Source organism: Lycorma delicatula, chromosome 6, assembly GCF_047948215.1.
Source record: "Lycorma delicatula isolate Av1 chromosome 6, ASM4794821v1, whole genome shotgun sequence".
In the NCBI taxonomy this organism is placed as follows: Eukaryota; Metazoa; Arthropoda; class Insecta; order Hemiptera; family Fulgoridae; genus Lycorma; species Lycorma delicatula.
The window spans coordinates 24,600,284-24,619,614 of record NC_134460.1 but is presented as its reverse complement, the minus strand read 5'-3'; the positions used below and the strand labels follow the sequence as shown (position 1 = coordinate 24,619,614).

The 19,331-nt window shown below is 29.3% G+C and overlaps 1 protein-coding gene across 1 annotated transcript in view; it reads right to left on the bottom strand.

Moving 5' to 3' along the window:
* The window catches only part of LOC142326626 (uncharacterized), a 75,163-nt gene that overhangs the window by 5,874 nt on the left and 49,958 nt on the right, over nucleotides 1-19,331 (bottom strand). The window contains exons 3-6 of the mRNA XM_075369222.1: nucleotides 8,300-8,436; nucleotides 5,939-6,123; nucleotides 3,379-3,469; nucleotides 1,659-1,836 (exon numbers count right to left, since the gene is read on the bottom strand). Of these exons, the coding sequence (XP_075225337.1) occupies nucleotides 1,659-1,836; nucleotides 3,379-3,469; nucleotides 5,939-6,123; nucleotides 8,300-8,436 (591 nt within the window). The remainder of the gene's footprint in view (nucleotides 1-1,658; nucleotides 1,837-3,378; nucleotides 3,470-5,938; nucleotides 6,124-8,299; nucleotides 8,437-19,331) is intronic.

Here is a 19,331-nt window from a genome sequence, read left to right as displayed (position 1 = left end):
CCTTCATCTACTTTTAGTGCTTTTCAAAAACTGGTCGACTGCTGCGAGGTTCATCTTCAATATTCACTTTATCTGTTTTATCAGACGTAGCAAGCATATTTGACTCCATAAAATGGTGACTGAGAGAAAATGAGAGAGTGTGAATCAATTAGTTTTGGATTATTAATAGGGGAAAGAAACTACGAGATTCTATCATTCTATCATTTAATTACGGGAGCAACTATCAATTTGTGCAACATTTTGTTCTTCTGTTACATTTCAGTGTGCAATACATTTTCAGAGTGAATTTTTGCCCCTAGTATATGCCACTACTTTGTGTTCTCAATGAGTGCACATGTTGATTTAATATGTATTCATTTATTTTTTTCAAATACTGATGAAAATATACATATTCTGATGTATAAGAGTGTAATCCAGAATAATTCACAAGTAATTATCATTTGTGGCAATGATTAGTGGTAAGAGAAGGATAATGTGGCCATATGCCACATTATTTTTGGCTGAAGATACTTGTATAATGTTGCCATTGTTTCATTATAACAACTGATAATAGTGCTGGAAAACAGTGTAGATGCGTAAAAATACAAACAGATAAAGTGTGATCCTGAGGATAAAACAAACGAGATTCTACCCCATAAATCCTGGTCAATGAAATCAATCTAGTGGTGCTTAGATTTAATGTGGTCTTTACAGCCCTGTTAATATTCTGTTTAAATTAGAAGTAACATTTACATTCTTCTTGTGTACCTAATATTATATTCGTCATTTTTTACATAACCCTAAAAGACTAACAAAAATAAATTAAGAAGCATATTCATTCTCCTCTAAATGAAAAAATCAAGTTATGAAAGGTTTGCTTCTTTATAATTATTTTTACTCTTAATTTATGGAGAAACTTCTGGTATTACATAATAATAGTTCGTTGTAATTTAGTATTTCAGTAATCTATGATTACAATGTTCACCAATTTGTAATGTACTACATTAGACTTTTGTAATGCACAGAACTATAGGTGGTTCAAATCCAAACTAATGATTTTAGTTTGTGATATTTGTTTAAAAAGTGAATTTGAAATTACCTTTTGATATTTTTGTATATTAGTCTACATGCTACTTCTGCATTTTAATGAGGAATTGAAAGCCAATTTGTTGGCCACTACATCAACATGTCATTGTTTATTAATGATTTCTCATGTAAAATGTGCAGATTGCAGATTGTGATGTAAATATGGTGAATATAATAACTCAATAATTATGACTTATTCACATCAGCAGTTATTGCTGATCAGGTTTTATACCAATTGAAAGTTTTATTTTTATGTAGGATGACATCAATATTAAATTCTTATTTAATTAATAATTTATTATACTTAGAGATAAGATTTAATAGGATGTGAGTCCTTATGTAGCGTAAATCTATTTTTAATCCTTAATATTATGGTCTTCACCATGTTTAGTCAGATATAATCTTGAAACTGCAAGTATTAGAATATTTTGAGCCCAGTTAAGTTTTTGTTGTGGACAATAAAATATTTTTATAATTCTATACAATTAACTGTAAAAATAGTGTAAAATATTCATTTAAATAAGCATATTTAATATTTTCTTCATCTTACATAAAAATTCAGAGTTTATTATGATAGTAATTTTTTATCTTACTGGTTGGCAATCAACAGCATCCATACAAGCTTTTATCTGTGAATGTATCCACAAAGTAGATCTTTCTCTCATGCTACTAAGTAAAAATGCTTCAAAGTCCAGGAATACTTCATTTTGTCTGTCTCTGTACCTTGCTGGCTGATGTGGAATAATTGTCACAAAATCTCTGTTTCTGCAACTGATCAAGTAAATAAATTATCTGTTAATTTATCAAATATATCTAATCCATTCATATTTAATTTAGTTAAAACTGCCAGACACAGTCAACAATGTAACACTCCTGGAAAAAATGAAATACTTTGAAAATACTAGCTGATCACTATGGGCTGATTCAAAATAGTGATATCTTTAAATAATGCTAATATATGTCTAGCTTTGCTTTTATTTGACTAAAAATTGATTTGCTGAATAGGTTGTGATTACAGATTGTACATGTCATTTTGACATTTTTTTACAATTTTAAACATGGAGTTTTCAAACTTGTGGCTACTCTAAGACATCTATTTTCATAATTAAATTTGGTTGTTAATTTTATGTTAATCACCCTTTTTTTTTCTTGTTTTAATTAAAGAATTCTCCCAATTTTAAAATTAATATACCCAATTTGTATAATATATCTAATAATTTTCAATTACTTTTAACACTGTAATATAAAATTAATAGTGAGAAATTATATTAAAAAATTTAATCATTCAATAAAGATCATAACACATAACATATAAATTTATTCTATAAAAACTTTGATTATTTTTATCTCTATTTAATATCAAACTACATTGAAAAAAATATTTAGTTTAAAAAAAATTATTGTTTTTTGCTGATTCAGAGTAAAATTTCTTGAGTTGCATGTGATAAAATAAATACAGCATTATGAGTATACTGGTATTTTACACTAAAATAAAACTATGTTAATGCATTTTAAATTAAATTTATTGAATGTTCAGAAGTTCAAATTATTAAGAAATCATACCAGCCTCCGTGTTGGCTGGTTAACATTTTTTATATTATTAAAACTAATAACTATGAATTAATTTATAAAATTCTTTTTATAAATTCTTGAACTGCAACTTGTGTTCAAGTGTTCCAAATGTTATACTAATTTAAAGTTTTATTTTAAGTTCAGTTGTTACTTGTTATTTCCTTACCTGAACTTTTATTTTCGTATTCAGGGATAAATCCACCAACAATTATATATGGGCAATAAGTATCTTTTGTCAAGGATTGTAAATTATTAAATTATCTGAAAAACTAAATCTGTTGTAGCTTGATAAATTTTGGTAAGTTTGGCATTCTGATTTGCAATAGTATGGCTTGATGGAGAATGCAACTGGAAACCACTTAACTCCATATTTTGTCATGTATGTGGCATGGGCTGTGTTGTGTTTCTTGACATATAGACAGAATAAGGTTGACAATAAGACCTGAGACAATGTAGGTGAGAATGAACCTCAATGATAAAACCTAATTTTTTTGTATCATCTTTTTATAACTTTTTTGTGCGGAAATCTAAATTCAGTTAATTATAATTACGAGTATGACTTTTATCTGAATTGAAACCTGGTCTACAGCATAGCTGAAAAGAAGTAATAACCACAAATAAATAACAATATAATAACTCTTGCAGTTGACTACTTTTTATGTAACATATTCAAGTCAGTTTGTGATAAGTCTTATGTCTTATATTACACATAGAGCACATGTTTTGTATGATTATATTTACCCATTTTTAACAAGTGAAACACTGCCTGATACATGAGCATCATCTGGATCTGGTGAAACTGTTACTTCCATTAATTTTACAAATTTCCAAGCTGAAAAGATTATTAAAAAAAAAATTACACATATGATGCATAGTAAAATAAAAAATAAAATGCATTATGACTAAAAAAAATAGATAATTAGAAAAGCGATTTCATTTTAAAATATATAAAAAGGTAAACCAGTTCATCAGTGGTATTGCAGTAGAGTTGTATGCTGATGTATCACATTTCAGTATAATAGATACAGATTATCGATGTAATTAAGAAAAGGTACTTTTAAAGTATATGTATAGAAATTTTCACCACAGATGAAACAATTATTTGTAATACATCCAGTCTTAGTGACAATGCCAGTATAAATATAGAAAATTATATAATAAGCAATTAATCAGCATTGTAAAGGTTAATTTCTTGTAAATTTATCTTCTTAAATAGCTTAAATCCATATGGTTTACAACAATCCTAACTAATATGTGTACTTCTTCCATATTTCAATGTTTCTTTCACAGCTTCTGCATCTTCTTATTAATTTAAGAAGATTGATGTTTAAAAAGAAAATTAATTAAAAGAAAAAAAGATTCAATTAGTTTATTTCTTTACGTGTTGGCAGTACTAATGTTTTTTTTTTAAATTAAAACAATGAATTTTGTGTACCAAACTTTTTATTTTAAAATCATTCAAATTTTTTAAAGAATATTGTTAATTTATCGAAGAAAGACAATATTTTTAGCCAGATAATATGGTATTAGTTGGTTTTATATTTTGAACATAAAAATTGAAAACAGTAAGTTATTTTTTCCTATCATTTAACCAATAAAGCACATGCATCATTAAACAAGTTATTTTAAATTTATTTCCTTTCAATAAGATTTTAAAATATGGACAGGGTTTTATAAAATTTTCTCTGAGTAAAATTTTGAGATATGTGACCCATGGTGACCATATCTTATCATTATCTTGAACAACTGTAACCATAATTGAATGATATTAATAACCCATATTCAGATGTCACTGTACAAAATTTCATAAAAAATCAATCCATTCAGTCTGAAGATATCTAGTCTACAAAGTCTGAGATAATGTCTCAGCAAAATGACAGCTGACAGAAAAAAAAAATAATAAAAAAAAAATAGACTTATTATCCTCCATCCATGAATGAAATTGCCCTAATAGATAACCAAAATTTTCATTGCTGATGTAATGAAAATATATAATTATTATAAAAAAAAATAAAAAAGTGACAGAGTCCAGAAACGAGAAAAAAAGGAAAAAGGGGTTTTTTGCCCCACTCCTTTATGGAGGTTTAATAAGACTAAACATCATCAGAATGTATCCTATCTGTAAGTAGTTAACACCCCTTTGGTATTAAATTATGTGAAAAAATTTACTTACCAAGTAATATTATGAAATATGGGACCCATAAGATCCGTTATCACCCTGCTCCCTTGACTGATTATGATCAAAATTAAATGGCATCAATGTTCTATATACAGAAATCATCATGACAAATTTCATCCAATAAACAGTCCATCTAGACTGGATATCATGCAAAATTCAGGTCAACATATGTACATACATACATACATATGTGTATTTATATTTTATTTTATTTTTTTAATTTTTCAGTGCTAAAACTGTGCTTTTTTGTTAGAGAGGTTATTGAGGTTATTATGAAACCTCAATATATAAAAAAACCCTGACATGCAAAATTTGATCCGATCAGTGTACTTTCCTATTTATAGTTTATTATGCAGTGTATCTATGTAGCTGGGAAAGTAAATAAAAACCTAGTTATTCTCTTACCCTTATACTAATTACCTCTTACCCTCATATGTAATCAATAATTTATTTGTAGCATGAAATTTATATTTATGAACCAACTTGCTTAAAAAATAGATTTATTTCATAGATCTGTTTAGCATGTAATTTTTTGAATTCTGCTCCATTAATCCTCATTGGATAAAAATAAAGTAGGACTGAAGAGAAATATGTTGAGTTATAACATTTCCATATAAATTAATTACCTATTTTACAATAATATAATCTAATATCTATCCCAATTTTATGCAAAAGAATTATTTTTTGATAATTTCTTACCATATAATTATATGTTTGTCAAATTTTAACTTTTAATTTAGTATTACAACTAAATATTTTACAGAAATTATTCATCCTACAGTAACATTATCTAAATTTAACACTTTATTATTTATTCTTTTATTAGCTAATATAATTTACTAATTTTCCTTATATTCATTAATTTTTAACCACTCATTAATATTAACTTAAATCACTCAGAATTTTGCCAGCTTACTTCAACTTAACTTCAACATAAACTAGTAATGATCATGAAATAACTTATTTCTGGATTTTTTCAAACAGATATTCATATCTATTATGTATACATATGATAAATAGCAGAGCTCCAAAACTGTTGTACAGCACTCTTATATTAATACATATTTTACTAAAATAAATATTACCTATTTTAGATTTTGTTTCTGATTAAAAAATAATTACCGGAATGTGGATTGATTCGAGCCCTTAACTGGAGTTTGGTACCTATAGGAACAGCCTGATCAACAGGTAGTTCACTGTTTGTTGCATTGTTAATTCGTGCAGGTGCCTCCTTGTATAATGCCACCTCATACTCTAGTCTGCCTGGTGTTTCTTCAACTACACCTGAAACTCTTGCACCGTGTGGACTGAACAAAAACAACATTTAATTAAGTAGTTTTGTCATGATATCATGTACAGTACTTTATTATTAAAGTAATATTAACTTACTATCATTTACATTTTTTGTAGAAGTAGATTGTAATATTATTATTATTAGTTTTAATGGGCATTACGGACTAATTTATTTTCAAGTTAATAATTTTTTAATATATTCAATCTAATTCAATATATTTATTGAATTAATACAAATAATAAATACTTATTTATAATCATTAATACTATGGTGGTGATGCAAAGAGTCCAATAAAGTAAATGGTTTTAAAAGAACATGAAGAGGATGAAAATCGTACAGATTAGATTGAAAAAATATATTTTGGTGTACTGGAAAATATTATATTTTTTCAGGTACTTTACAACATTTAGTTACATTTATTATAAATAGTGGTCCTTTTTTCCTTTTTTTTTTGATGTTATGTTTGTGTCAGATATGATAATCAATAGTTCAATGACAAAACCAAAAAATAGATTTCAAGTTTTCAGAGTTATATTCTGATATATTATTGAAAAAGCTTAAAAGAATCTTTTCTCTTTTTCGTAGTGTATATTTTGTGGTAAATATGCATTCTGAAGTCAGATTTAAAAAAAATATTTGCATAAGTGTTAGGATTTTTTTCATATGAAATGTCACTGAAAATACTGTTCCAAACTAAGGCTGTAACCAATATTTTAAACAAAATATGGTCTGTTTACGAATAACTACATGTTGTTTTCAAGGGCAACCATTCCTTAAAAATTATATTTCACACACTCATACTTTCTGCAGGTTACGTGTTCATTTTTTGTTTAAAACATTGATGAAAAAAAAATTTGTGTTGTTAGATTCTTAAGGATTGATGATCTTTATGAACAATTCTAGAAGAGATTAGATTAAATTTTATAAGTAATAGGAGCCCTGATTTTCAAGCAGAAATTTCAGCTCCTAGTTTGGCTTTTTATGCAGCTCTTCTAAATATGGAACAAAGTACTGTACAGTTACAGAGGGCAAAATAAATTGATCACCTCACTGAGGCCCAAAACAGAAGTGGCTGTCCTGCCGGGTAACAAATATGTAGTACAAAGCCACATATGAAACTAAGATGAAGCAATTCTGTGGCATAAATTTAAGAAAGAAGTAATAAGTGATAATGAAAGGGAAGGGAAAGAAATGAGATGAACAGCTGCTTATGGTAGGGGTACATTGGAGTATGTCTAGAAATACCAATAACTGTTCTTCACTAAACAGTTACAGAAAGATTAGTATATTACAAATGGTGTGCGTTGGTTGCTGAATGTACTGATAGATGATTGCGGTAATAATCAAGTAGGAGCTATACAAACATACCTGAGGTTTTGGTGGTCAAGGTGACAACTTTATAAAGTTGACAGGATATGAAATTTATATCCTGTCACAGGATATAAAATGTTATAAAATATTACATAAGAGAACAAGCAGTGACACCACACACAATTTACTGATAGAGAAATAATTCAAAACTACAACATGAACACAACAAATCATGGCAACCATTTTCTGGACCAGGAAACCACTACCACTTTTTACTGAATTTCTGCCTCATGGAGGTACCATAAATGCTGTTTTCTATGAGATCCTGAAACGTCTATATAAAGTGATACAATACAAACTGTGAGTAATGAGAAACAAATAGTTTGTCTAGGGCATCATAATATCCATACACTCACTGTTCATTTTACACAGAAAATGTTGCAGAGTTTCTAGTGGAATATCTTGGGTAATTCCCAGTGCAGGTCAGATCTTACACCAAGCAACTATTTACAAAGTTGAAAGAACAACCTGCTAGCAAAATTTCTCATTTAAATGATGAGGTTCAAATATGAAGCTGAACATACCAAAGCAGAGAGCTTGCAAGGATCAATTTTATGGTGTAAGTGTAAGTCAGCCACTCTTTTTTGTACACCAGTAGAATTGTACTAGATATATAAAAAAGAATATCAGGGTTTTAATTTGTTATAATATTTCTTGGATGAGGTGTACAGTGTTGATTTAAGGCTAGAATCAAAGACCAAAGAGGACAAAGAGGACATTTTAGTTACACACATGGTCGTAAATTGATTCCCTATCAACTTATTTGTTCAACTTACTATGTTTAATTCTTACAAATGAGATGAAAAAAAGTTACTTACAAGCTGCCTGCAAATCCAGCTGCTTTGTTTTCAATCACTGTTGGCTCTGGTGGTTTACACATTATTATCAGTTCTTGATCAGACATCATAACGACACCTGGAAATTGAGGGAACCATACTCTCACATGTACAAAACCCTGAAATGGAAAAGCGTAATTATTCAACTAAAAATTTTAACATTTTTAATAATTTCTTTTAGATGACTATATAAGCATATCAGATAGAAGTATATCAGTGGATATTAGATACATTTGCATATACGACTACGTGTGTGTGTGTGTGTATATATATATATATATATATATATATAATTTCTAGGTATATAATTTCACATATGTAGTTACATGTTGTAAGCAGAATGTTCTGTGTATGGTTTTACAGTCCTTTAAAATTATAAAACTATATTAACCTTCAGTTGGTGAGGTGACGTTTCATCGATACATATGATGAGGTGATGTCATTTTGACACCCCTTAATTTTTTGTTACTTTTTACGTTATTTTTAAATAAGTTTTTAATTTTAGTTATTGTTAAGTGAATAAAGGTTTAAAGCACCTTTAATACTTTAAACCACTTTTTAATACAGTAAAACACTTTAAAATAGGAAATAGGAAAATAATTTATTCCATACTCCAATATCACTTTCATTTCGAATATTACACCTGTTACCAATTTATAATATATTATTTGCCCAAGCTCAGACATTTCTTCTTGGTTCTGCTTTAGATCATCTAAAATTGGATTTACTCAGATAAACATTTTCATCTAATACCCTATGCTTATCAATCTCTTCATTTTCACCATCTCCTGAAACTTTAACCTCAGGATCTATATCATGTTCGCTGACAATACAGGTATTCTGATCAACAGCTTTTTCCTCATTTCCTAGAGCAACCACTTCTTGATTTTCATCTCTAGCCCATTATTGTTTACCATTTACACCTTGTTCCCTATTTTGATCTGTAATTGGTTCATCAATATCCGAATCCTTGCTTTCCCATCCTTCCAGTTCATGAAGAATTGCTTCTTCAAACTTTTGATCATCTATGTTCATCTTTACACTGGAAAAAATTAATACGATTTGCTAATAAAATTGAAACAACTAGTTGCAAAGAAATTAATATTTAAGCAAAAATTCACATTATTTCATCATTTTACAAAAGAAAATTGTACTAACATAAACAGTGAGCAATGTCAGTTTGATGTTGGGCACTCGATTGAGAAAAATCAGATACTATAAAAATTCTCAGTCCACAGCAATCTAACTATAACTAAAAAATAATGAGCTACTGCAAAGCAGGTTTCATTATGTGATCAAGGGTGGGTAATCATGAAGTGACCAGATGCTCCCCGTCATTTTGATGTCATTTCACCAGTTGATGGTTAACATTCTACCTAATATTTGCTGTTTCTTCCATATTAAAGTGTCAGATAAATTATATCTTCACCATTTATTTACTTATCCATAATTATTTAGTAATTTATGATATTAGTGAGCATTCTGTCATTCTTATGACATCCTAACAAAACAAAAGTATTAGTAAAAGGCATTCATTTTCAATTCATTTTTGTAACTACTTTTTTAAGACAAAAAAGCAATCCACTATTAGCCTTATGAATTAGAATTACAAGTTGAGAATTTAAGCAGAATGGATACAGGATTTTCACCGAGGCTAACCTGATCTTTCTCAAAAAATTTGTTACAGGAGTGTGTATTAGCTGTTTAGATCAGTATCAGTATAATGAAACATTTACAAAATTAACATTTTTTATTTTATTGTGCAACAATGTGTAATTACACCCAAAATAATAGTTTTGCTGGTCCTAAATCTACACAAAGTAATTTACTGTTGATTCAAGTTTATTAACGATAAACATGTGTTGTCATAGAGACATCACGTACAGAAATGAAGTACAAATTAACTCTTTCGAATTTTTTTTAAGGAAAAACTCCATATCGATATATCCATCTGTTGTTACTTGTACATTACTGAATGAAATAACAATTTATCTATTAGTTTAAACTAATTTAATTTACCTATATAATGAAAACTTAAACAATCCACCGACTTTTTGTGCGTATCTGCCACAATCATATACTCAGTACTGTCACACTATATGCACAACATATTTAAGTTTCCCTCAACTACAGTTATTCTCTTTTACTCTCCTTTATTCTGCACCTTGCAAGATTTATCATCTTCTGCCCATCACTTGTTAATTTATTAGCTTACTTCCATTAAATTAATTTCCAAAATGTATAAAACAGATATCTACATTAAGCTTAACTAGTAAATTATTTATCTAAAAAATATTACTTTTATACTTACCTGTTTGTATATTATTTCCTACTTATTTAACAACATTAACTATGGAAAAACTTTTGTGACTTGATATTTCAAATCGATTGATATGGAAATGAATTAGTATTAAAGTCTTTTTACTTATTATATTATATGATTTTACTGTTTTTTTCTTATATTTTGTTTATTTACTGATTTCTTGGTTAAATTAGCAAAAATACAATTAATTATTAAGAATTTACCTATTTTTGTTTTTAAAGCACTGTGCAAGAGTATTTTTAATCTGAGCTTATGCTTAATTGTCTTGAGATAGTTTCTATCTAATTAATAAATAGTTTCTGTCTATTAATGAAGGTTATTTTGTTTATGAACAATCAAATAATGCATTTTATTTTTTCACACGATTCTAAAGTTTTGGCTTTGATGTATGCGGGTCAAAGATATTAATTTAACTGTATTATAATAAACAAAATTTCATTTCTGAATGAAGGAATTATTGTGTGTAGACCTACTATTGTCTTCTATTGAAACTACAAATTTACTATGACTACGAAGGTATAATAAATAAAGTATACAATGAACTGTAAACAGAAAAATATACGGTTCAATATACATAGTGATACTTATTTGGTTTATTTAGTCATGTGAGCAACATCATTAACTTTTTAACTACTTTTTTCTATTCATATGTATCTTTAAAATTAATTATTTACTACATTTTACATCTTTCTTTATAAATAAAAGGGAGGTTGAGTAAAATGTTTAGTTTCATTGAAAAGAAGCACATTGTTATTATTATAATAACATTTCAGTGTAGCAGACTGATTGATCAGTCTTAACTGAAATAATGACTGCGGGCTATTTTAAAAGACCTATTCCTCCTTGTAAGATGTGATTAATATGTTTCTGAGGAACTACAAATTTTCAAATTTGTTGTGATACACCCAATTTTGTTTTACAACCTGTTTTTCTATCTTTTTTATCAGATTAAAATCAAGTATTTAAAATTTTTTGTTGTATAGTGGGCCTCTCTTAACCGAGGTAATTGTGGGTGTTGCCGGCTCGGATAACGGATCCGCGGTTAAGAGAGTCCTTAATTTTCGTTCTTGAATTCGGGCAATATTAATATCGAATTGGTAGCAGAATAAACCACGATTTAAAAATGAATATAACAATATTATTATTTATTATTTTATTTTACTGTATTTAACATAATAAAATCAATAAATAATAACTAATCACTCTCGCATCGACTCGTATAAACTTAGTTTGATTTCTTAACGAAAAATCTGAAAAACCTTCGTTTGTGTTAAGTGAGTAACACGGTCCATAACAGCGCGATCACGCCAGTTTTGTATTATGTTAAGGAAAGCAACATCGTTTCGTTGTTCTAAATATTGGAGCGCTTTTGTGAGAAATACAGTCCCTTCGTTGTGGCTAAATTTTTCATTTTCATCAATCGTTTCGTCTTCGTCACTGGAGATTTCATTAACCTCTTCTGTCACAACTTTCATCATCATAAATTTGAAATGTTGGTTCCTTTGAATCCGATTCTAACCAGTCTTGCGATTCATTTCCTTTACGTTTTCACATCCCGGTATATTTTTTTATTAAATCACAAAACTCCTCATTCGATCGCATAGAACACAAACAAAATTTTCTGATTTTTAACCTGTCGAATTTCTGGTCATAATTTTTTGAATGATTTTTTGATTGTTGTTTGATCGATTGAATTCCATGAATCTGCCAACATGTAAATTGTATGCTTTACCGTCAATGCCTTTAATGCGAGCGTAACTTGAAGCTCTGATGCTAGAATATGAGATATCTTCCGTTTATAATGTTTTTTTTTTTTTGCTGCTATGACATCTTGATCCATAGGTTGACAAATGAGTATCACATTTGGTGGAATAAAAATTTTCTTAATGTTCCTCGAAATTAGAACATCTTTAGATGGATGGCAGGGCGCATTGTCCGACAACAGAACTGCATTTTCCGGTAATTTCTTTATTGTTAGATAATTTTTCACATGCCGGACGAAACAGAGGTTAAACTGATTCTCAAAAATGTCTGCACTCATCCACGCCTAGTTTTGGTTAACGTACTTAACAGGCGACGAATCTAATTTTAAATCTTTTAATGCCTTAGATTTAGCAGCTTTGCCGATCACAAGATGAGGTAATTTGTCGTCACCGCTAGCGTTACTGCAGATAAGAACAGTTATTCCCTCTTTACTAATTTTAAAGCGGGGTGCATAAGCTTCTTTCCTTGATGCTAGTGTTTTCGATGGCAACATTTCAAATTTTAATCCTGTCTCATCTGTTTTATATACTTGTTCTTTCCGAAAATTTTCTGACTGAACAAGAACAGAAAATATTTTTATAAAATTAGTAGCGTTGTCGGTATCGGTAGATATTTTTCCCTTGATACAGCTAATTGTCTTATGCCGTGACGATTTCTAAATTTCTCCGGCCAGCCTTTACTGGCAGAAAATGTATCTGGACTGTTAAATTTTTTGTTACGTTGAATAGTCTTTTCTTGCAAAATAATAATAATGGTACCCCAAAAATTTTCTGTTGCCTGAACCACAAGGAAACGTCATCATCTAAAGCATCTTGGACAGGTTTCTTCAGCGTAGATAGTTTATTTAAAAACTTTTCGGGCACTTTTGAACAATATTCTTCAATTTATTTTATGTTCCGTTTTCAATCGCCGACGGTTGTTTCTCCTACATCAAACTCATAAACAATTGGTTAATCGATTCTCCGGCATTTAATTTTTTAATTGCTTCTAATTTTTTGTCCATTGACACTATTACCCGTTTATGTTTTGTATTAGTAATATCTTTGCTACAACTAGCCATTACAACACAATAACATTATAAACAATTATAACATTATTTCAGTTATAACACAATAACCACAATACAGTACATATAAGCAATCAACACAATACACTACAGCTATTGCACTGTATTACAACAGTTCAGCAGATACACATTCACAAAATATAAACCGATCTTTAAGCGTATAGTAGATAAGAGAAACTAAATTGAATTTATAGTTCTGTTTTACTTTTCTTCTTTGATTAACAGCCCTTAGGCTGGTTGGCAGCAACTCTCCACTCTTCTTGCTGCCAACCAGTGAGAAGAGTGGAATATTACGTAGCAGTATAGTGTATTTACTGCTACGCGCCGTAAATACGCAATTGTAATTACTTATAACGAATAATCTTCAGTAATAGACTATAATAAAATTCGTACATGGAGTAAACGGTATCTCGGTTATTTTTCTTTAGTTTTACTGTACGTCAGACTTTTGTACCTGAGGCTAATTATGAGTTTAATGAATGGTTTGTATGTAGCATAGTGAAAAGATACCATGCCTGAGCGGGATTTGAACCCGCAACCGCCGGTTGAAAAGACGAGACGCTACTCGACCACGGCGGACGGTTATTTCGGTTAAGAAAGACTCAGTTAAGGAAGGCTTTACTGTACATGGTCTTATTTTTTTTTTGCAATAAATTACTTTTACTTATTTATATTGTTTTGTATTGTGCTGGTTTATTTTTTATTGTACTTTATCGTTGAATGTTACTTATGGTTAAAATTAAACGAGAATCTGTTCTTTCTTAAGTAATGGATGAATGATTCCATTTGTTTAACATTTTCATGCAATTTTAAACTACCAGATAATACAACTTGTCCAATCCAAATTGACGCGTATGTATGTATGAAAACATCTTTACCATTTATTATATTAAATGAATCATTGTGTAGGATCAATAAACTTATCAGCAAAATTTTCTAATTACACTATTTGCGTAACTCTTTGGTAAAGTTTTACAAAAACAAAATTGTCAAATAATTATTCATCCAGTACTATATTTAAAACTGAGGCAATCATATCTATATACTGTAAATCAGGCGTGGCTAACAGATTTTGCCTCTGGGCCGAATTAGATAGAAAACTTTTTTCACGGGCCGAACGAAATATTAAAATTAAAAAATGTTAAATACAAATACAAATCATTTAATTAAACAAAATTTTATTATGGAATTTGTTGTACTATTATTTAAATTTATTAAAGGAAAAGTTTGTTGACAAATATAAGTTGAGCTGAAGTGAACTAAATATTTCTTGGCAAGTTTTTTTTATTTCCGTATTTTCCATTATTTAAATGCTAATAAAAAAAAAAAGCTAATATTCAAAAATTTTTCGCGGGCCGCATAAATTCATTAGCGGGCCGGATCCTTCCCACGGGCCGTATGCTGGCCATGCCTGCTGTAAATAATGGTTTTGTTTGTAATGTTAAAGTCCAGCAGGGTTTTATTTATCTTTAATTTTTAAGTTCTATTTTTTTATTAATGCTATTACAATAGTATCAACAGCATTAGGTAGAAAAGACATTAATCAGCAAAAGACATTCATAAATGATAAAAAAATTATGTATGATGAAAGTTGAACTGAAACTTTTATTATTGATTAAAAAAAAACAACGTTTTATAACACTTTGCAGCTGCTACTAGGGTAACCAAAAGAAATTTTCAGAGAATTAAAGGAGAATCACTATTTGTAAAAATACTAATATCACCTCGGAAACAAAAGAAATATGTAAAAAAGTGATATATTCTGTAACTTTTGATAACAATCCAATGTATTTATGCATTTTAATTTTCTGAAGATTCCTTGACCTCTTTATGAAAACTTGCCGATAAACTAAAAAATGATAGTATATATAGTGGAGACAAAACTGGCTTAGATGTTTTGACCTTTGCGAGTATATGTCTCGAAAAATGAAAAAAAAAAAAAAAATAGGTCAATTCTTGTTGGGAAATATAACAAAATATTTATTAATTTTAAGGAAGTAGCTCATACGTAACAAAGGAAGGCCACTTTTGAGCATTTATTCCCAAAAAAATAAGGTGGAAGTGTAATAAACAAGAGAAGACATGGATGTTCCAATTTTGAAAGGTGAGAGAATAATAATTAATTGTCCACGCTGGAAGTGAAACAGGTTTAATTTCTATCTTGCTATATATGGAAAGCATCTTCACCTCCAGCAGGTATAATTTACAGATAAATTACGTTATGATTTCTAAGTGAGTAACAGAAAAATTAATTCATAATTCGACTGAAAATAATGCAGTAACCTTAGACAATAAACCTCAGAATAACACGCAAGAAAATAGAATACGGAATTCCATATCCGAGAATATACAATAAGTTAATTATAACGGCAGAAATGTAAACATACTATTTACAGATGATATATTGAAAATAAAATTTTACAAATTACCCTACTGCATAAGGAAAAATAAAAAAAATCTAAGTAGACGGATCTCTGACCCGGCCTTCGTGGCGTGAGTGGTAGCGTCTCGGCCTTTCATCCGAAGATCCCGGGTTCGAATCCCGGTCAGGCATGACATTTTCACACGCTAAAAAATTTTAATTCATTTCATCCTCTGAAGCAATACATAACGGTAGTACCGGAGGTTAAAATAAAAGAAAAAAAACGGATTTCTGAAAAAAACACGATGATCAAGTTATTTTACATTTATATCACCTTTTACTGTTGAATCCTGCTGAACTCATATTTTACTTAAGTAAAAAACTGGGTGGCAGTTAGTGATGCTTCATTTCAGACTGCTGGTGTTATGGAAGTGTGTAATTAAAATTTAAATGTATAAACTGCACACTACTAGAAAAAATGAAGCCAACATGTTGAAATAAATTGAAAATTAATATCGGCAATTAACAACGACCTGTTAAAATTCAGGTAGAATATTTTAATATAAATTTTAAATAATGAAACTTCAGACCAAAGTGAAGCAGTGAAAACGAAGAGTTTTTAAAAATAAATGTATTAATAATTGTAAATTAAGTTAAATTATTAGCCTGATTAGTCTTTAGTGAATAAAATTAACTTTATTGGTGAGTAAAAACCAGTTGAATATTAGTTCTATTAAGTTACGTTTATAAAAGTTTAAAAGCAAGAAGGAAGTATGAAAGAAGAATCTTCTTCAGTAACATATAAATTCTGTTAAAAAAAAAAAATGTTTTTATTCAATGAAATGTCGCAACGTTTATGTTATGAAAAATATAAATATCTTCTATTTTAAATCTGTGCAGATTGACCTAATTAAGGTCAAGCGCTAATTGAACTGGAAAACCTTTTTTTTGGATGAGGGGGTAATCCACTGTCAGGTGGCGGAGCCCCACCTGACAGTGGGGCTCCGCTAATACTGTCGTATTAGCGAGCCCCACACGGACAGTGTGGGGCTCGCTAACTGGTTCCGCGGATGTTTTTGCGTATGTAGCCTGCGCCCTACCGACTAACGTTCTCCTCACCGATCGAGCCGGTGAGCCTGGGAGCCGTGTTTGAGCACCTCGTCGAACACCACATTCCAGAGAAGGGGCACCAGAACAGAGCACAGAGGCACCCCCGCCGTCATGTTGAAGTTGTGGCAGCCTTCCTCCGTCCGGGTGGATTGGACAACTTATACTCTATTAAAGCTTCCAATTTAACAGCCTGCCACTGTTAAGATGAAAATCGTAAAAACTACGAAAATCTATTCTGTTGAAAAGTACTATAACCATGTAAATAAGTATTTAAAGCCGAAAACTTAAATTGTATTTTTTTAACAAACTTCTGAAAAAGAAAAGATTCTTCATCGACACGTAAGTCGAATAGGAAGTGCCAGCAACCTTGCTAGAATGAATTTTATGATGTTTTGTATGGACTGAACTAAATTCTTTAGAGTTAAAGAATTGTTTAAAGTCGATTGTCAGGAACCACTATTCATTTTACAAGTCATTAGTTAGAAAATATGAATAAACATTGTCATTATTTTAAGTAAAATAGGAACGACTTACAGTACGTTGTGTGGACCACACGTGGAATAAAGCAATTTATAACGTTATGTGACAGGTAAAAGGAAATAAAAACAGAACATTGTTCTACAATACAACATTGTTTCATACAAATGAAACAATGTGCTTGTTACGAATGAGTGTGACATATCGGCCATATCAAAATAAAAATTATATATGTTCGCGGACATTCACCGTTCCACGAACAACGAGGTCATTTATTTGATTATCATCTTCAATTCGTTGTATGTGTTATGTTGCTATGAATAACCTTACATTTTTTACTGTTTACGAGTGTTATGAAGTGAACTAGTATGCTGCACTTACTGCAGTTAGCTAAATTATATCATTTTATTATTATTACTATTTTTTTGTCATTCGACTGGCTTGATGTACTTATCCATTCCTTCCTACATTCTAAGCCAATTTCTTAATTTCAAGATACACATTCTATATCCTCAATTACTTGGTTCATACATTTTGATCTTCTTTCTTTTTTGTTTTTATCTACTCCACTTTTCTGTAATGTTCGTAGGAATATATTTTTTACAGTTAAATTATGATTAACCTCTTTCTATCATTGAAATATTTTGATAGCTTCATTTGTTTCTTTGTATGCTATAAAAATAATGCTGTCGAATTTTATAGATTTTGTTAAAAATTGCAAAATCTGATAGAAGATGCAAATCTTATCTTATTTATTCAGGTTGTATAATAATAAAAAAGACTACTGTGTTAATATAGAAAAAAAAAAAAAAAAAAAAAAAAAAAAATTAAAAAATTCTGAATTTGACAGAAAAATTAAATTAAAAAAAAATATTTACTCATTATTTTCAACAGTTTTTATAAGATTACATCTAGTTACAATTTTTTATGATAAGAAATGAATTTTGGAGCGCATGAAAAAAAATACTAATCCTGATCGTTATTAGGGATTTGAACTCAGAACCTTCTGGATGAAAAATATAAACGTACCATGATGATCGGAATTTAAATTTAAAGATCATATTTTAGTTTTTTTTCATGCCATTTCATGATTTTATTTAATATGAGTAAATAGAAAAAAGAAACTCTGTTTTTTTAAAGAATATTTTGAAAACGGTCAGATAATTACAAATTGGTATTCAAATAATGAATACTGATATAAAATAAAACAATTTTATTTTGGAGAAACTTTGGCATTGAAAAAAAAAATCGAAATTGGTTTTTCGCAATATCGGCCTACCCTGTTAAGGAATTTTGAAAAAAAAGAAAATTGATCTGTGTCCTATATATAAAATAAAAATTTGAGCCAAATTTGGAGAAAATTTGTTTGGTCAATCCTAAAATATAAGGCCAAATGTATGATACAGATACATACAGGTTTTTGGTCTAGATGAACTAGTTGGTTCATAAAACGGAAGGATTTGCAAAAAACCCGATACCCCATTTTTGACATGATAATCATACTTTCCCCTTTAATACAGCAGCTATTCTAGTTATAATCGCCGGGAAGGAAAAATTGTTAAGGTGACCTTTGATGTTGCGTGTGTAGATAAAATAACTCCTTTTATTCAACATTAAAAAAAAAAAGATTAAATAAATATATTTTCAAACGGTCATTAAGTACAAAATTAACTAACCCTGGATGTCTAAATATAGTTTATAAACCATTTTTTTTTTAATAAAATTTTGAACATAAAATTTTACCATAAACCTCTTTCCTCTCTTTTACCGTAAATCTTCAAAACTTATTTTGCACTTTACTAATCAATTAATTATTACTTCCTTGTACGAAGTAAAGGAAGTACTGAGATCGCGAAAAATTTCGGTTTTCAGATTTCAACGGAAATATCCATTTTGAACATCCCTGAATCCA